The sequence below is a fragment of the Musca domestica genome, unplaced genomic scaffold (genome assembly GCF_030504385.1).
Source record: "Musca domestica strain aabys unplaced genomic scaffold, Musca_domestica.polishedcontigs.V.1.1 5, whole genome shotgun sequence".
NCBI lineage: Eukaryota > Metazoa > Arthropoda > Insecta > Diptera > Muscidae > Musca > Musca domestica.
In genome coordinates this window covers 8,840,099-8,843,816 of record NW_026712346.1, presented here as the reverse complement: position 1 = coordinate 8,843,816, position 3,718 = coordinate 8,840,099, and the positions used below count along the sequence as shown (strand labels likewise).

General features: G+C 35.9%; 1 protein-coding gene across 1 annotated transcript; it reads right to left on the bottom strand.

Moving 5' to 3' along the window:
• Positions 1–472: 472 nt before the first annotated feature.
• On the bottom strand, positions 473–2,579 carry LOC131805060 (uncharacterized). The gene is made up of 2 exons (XM_059128303.1): positions 1,027–2,579; positions 473–967 (listed from the first exon to the last, which is right to left on the bottom strand). Exons 1-2 carry the CDS (start codon positions 1,454–1,456, stop codon positions 570–572), a joined length of 828 nt encoding a protein of 275 aa, XP_058984286.1. The 5' UTR covers positions 1,457–2,579; the 3' UTR covers positions 473–569.
• Positions 2,580–3,718: the final 1,139 nt, after the last annotated feature.

The following is a 3,718-nucleotide window of genomic DNA, read 5'->3' as shown; positions in this document are numbered from 1 at the left end:
TTCAAATATGCAATGGTCGAGTGAGGATTCATTTTTAAGTACGCAGTTCGAGAGTGGCGACATATATGGAAGTTCGCAGTTGTCGGGGGAAGACGAAACAAATGAAAATGTAGATTCCTTTTGCAGCGAGCTGCCACGTCCTTTTGAGCAATCCACACTACAAGTGGAAAAACGTTGCGATAAAAGAAAGAGACAAGAAGACAGGTTTGATCACCTTTGTGACTCTGTGTCTGACTGGATAAAAAAAACAGGCAGCACAGAGTCAAAGTCCCCCACCAGTGTCTCATAATGCCGATTTTTTAAGAGTACTAGACGAGTATTTGCTGAAGGACTCAGTGGACGAGCAAGATAGAATTAAAATCAAATTGCTCAACATTGTCTCAAATTTTAAACAATGAATGAACTTTAAACAATGTTCTTTCTTCTTGCTTTCTTATTTAATAAAATAAATTATTTTTAGTTTTTAGTATAATGAAATGATTTATTTTTTAGTAAATTAAAATATGAAAAGAAATACTAAATGTTTGATACATTCTTTCATCAGTATTTTTTATTAAACAAATATGAAGTTACTGCCGGGAAAAATGACGAATTGGATGTGAAACGACATAGCTCATGAGTTCATCCCTTAATTTGAATGCGCATTTTGCTGCATTATTTGAAGCTGTTCTCCTGGCTCTCTGCAAAGGGACAGGCACTTCGTTGCGCCACAGACCATTTATCAATACAATGCCGTCGTCTCGGTCGACATATTCTGGCGGACAATAACTGCCATCATGCATTTTGAGGAAATTGTGAAGAAGTACCGTGGCTTTAATAACTTTCTCTGCGGATGCTGTGCTCATTTGTAGGGATGACAACAAAATCCTCCATCGGCTCGCCAAAATACCAAAAGCATTTTCTATTACCCTACGGGCCCGTGACAAACGTTTATTAAATATTTCCTTTTCAGGCGGCAAGTTACTTCCTTAAAAAAATTTTTGTTACATAAAATCGAAGAGGAAAATATAAATTGCTCATGCAAACTTGGATAAGGTCTAATTAAAAATGGTTTTAATGGGAACGCGGCATCTGCAATCGGGTAGTACTTCTTCTTTTGGTAGATCCAATTGGCCCTTATACAACTGTTGACCGAATCTTGAGTTCCACATAACTCCACCGCACCAATATCCACGGAAGTAAATGTGTAATTAGCATCACAAGCTGCCAGAAGGACAATGGAGTAGTTCCCTTTATTATTGTAAAACTGGGAGCCAGAGTTCGATGGGCAAGTTAAATTGATGTGCTTGCCATCAATGGTGCCAACACAATTGGGTAAATCCCACATTGTGTAAAAATCAATGGCGATTCGCTTCCACTCATTTTCCTTTGGGACTGATAAATATATTGGGCCAAGTATTTCCCAAAGCACTTCGCAGGTTTCTGATACTATTCCTTTCATAGTTGGCACCCCCATTTTAAAGGGAGCAGAAAATATCTGCTTACTTCCGCCATGAGCTAAATATCTTAAATTTTATGGAAGTATTTAAGAATGTTATCCGGACTCATACGATTACATGTACATTCATATATATAAGAACTTACGCAAGAAGAAGAAGACGGATTTGTTGTGGCGAGTCTATACTTTTTGTACGTCACGTCAGTCAAATACGTTGCCGCAACGGACACAACGTATTCTATCTGACAGACCCTTATGTCCTGCTCGAAAAGCAAACTGAGAGTCACAAATATAATTAGAACAATGGTCAATGATTTGATCCTTAAGAATATGCTCAATTATTTTTGATATAGCTGGAAGAATAGAAATGGCACACAAATCATCAGGCTCACAAACATTTCTTGTTTTTGGTATAGGTAAGACTTACGTTCTTTTCCAAACTTGGGGAAATGTTGAAGTCATTAAAACACAATTAACCAAATCAGTAATAATTGTTGATATATATGGAAAAACTAATTTTATAAACGTTATTGGAATAAAATCCAACCCAACAGCTTTTGATTTGACCTTATTTAAAGCACACAATACATCTACTTCATTGACACGAGCAGAAGAAAAACGACTGTTGTAGTCCATGGAGGTATCAACACTAATCAAGCAAGCACGGAAGTAAATGTGTAATTAGCATCACAAGCTGCCAGAAGGACAATGGAGTAGTTCCCTTTATAATTGTAAAACTGGGAGCCATAGTTCGATGGTAGGTATCAACACTAATCATCCCCTCCAATTGAGAATCACCAACAAAAGAAAGCATTCAGAACATCGACGTCAATATCAAATCTAGCACCTTTACCACCAACACATCCGACATTTCTTAAGAATTTCCACACATCTGAAGAATAAATACCACTAAATATTCTAGAAAAATATCTCCTCCGTGCCTTTCTCATTACATTTTTGGCCTTGTTACGATACCGGCAGTAAGTCTTCCAATTCAAGTCAGATCTATCACTAAGGAATGCAAAGAATGCAAGATACCTAAGTGACTTTGCAAAACAAATTTCCCTAGAATCCATCCATTTATCATCATGAGTATTAACAGGTTTCTTAACAAATGAGAAAAACATACTTAAGAGGTTAGACACAAACATACATTTAGAATTAACATCAGTAGCATTATCATAACAATCAAAATCATACGCATTTAAGAATAATATCACTCGATCCCAATCAATCCCAGCTCAATTACGATATTCAATAAAGTCCGGGTGGGGTTCATAATCAAAAACAAGAGCTGCAAATATTAAGCAATGGTCAGAAATACCAGGTGACTGCAGAATATATTATGAGGGAAATATCACTGACAAGCATATAATCAATGAGCGATGTTGATCTACACCTCAAGTCAAAATGCGTTGGTTTTGAGTTATGCACAACTGATAAATCAAAGCGAGAAGAGAACGAACGAAGCAAATCACATCTGCTGGAATTAAATAAATTAATATTAAAGTCACCAACAGCAATAATGTTTGAAAAGTGAGAAAAAGACCATGGTGACGAAATCGGCAAAACCTGTCGGCAAATAAACGACACCAAATAAAATGCTTAGACCTTTAACTTCCAAGATAATAAAAAGAAATTCACAGCTTTGCACAGAAACAGAAAATGCAGGTTTAAAGTGAAGCCCATACGATATATAGATCGCAACACCTCCACCCCTGTTAGGGATTAACCGGTCATTACAAAGTATCCTATAACCTGGAATAGCTACAGATACGTCCAATGTGTCTGGTGACAACCATGTTTCCGAAATGGCTAATACATCTAAAACATTATCTTTCAAAATAGATTTAAGTTCATTCATTTTTAATAGAGGTTTCAGACTTCGGCAGTTCCAATGGCCTATTTTCATTTGACTAGAGTAGGGTTGCAAGACAGATTTAATATATGTGTTACAGCTAACTATAGGACCTAAATTACTATTAGAAGACCTTAAATTTTTTGAAAAAATATGCGGTGGGGAGCCAAAACAAATAGAATAATAAAGATGAAATAAAGAGTACAATATAATAAATTTGAGATATAATATTAAATTTCATGTTTAATACAAAATAACTTAAAATACTAGATAACACAGCTGATCGTAAAAAATATTAATGAGATCATACATACAATCAGTGTAATAGTAAAAATCCTGCTACATAGACGAAACCTCGGATTGTTGCAATAAGGAGCAGCAAAAATCAATGTCTCTTTTCGTCCTGACACCATTGCGATCTG

What these genes read in the sequence shown, in the direction of transcription:
- LOC131805060 (XM_059128303.1), bottom strand. Translation starts at nt 1,456, where the DNA reads ATGGGGGTGCCAACTATGAAAGGAATAGTATCAGAAACCTGCGAAGTG. An exon ending in TTTAATTAGACCTTATCCAA is followed by an intron (nt 968 to 1,026) that starts GTTTGCATGAGC and finishes AATTTTTTTAAG; the next exon opens with GAAGTAACTTGCCGCCTGAA.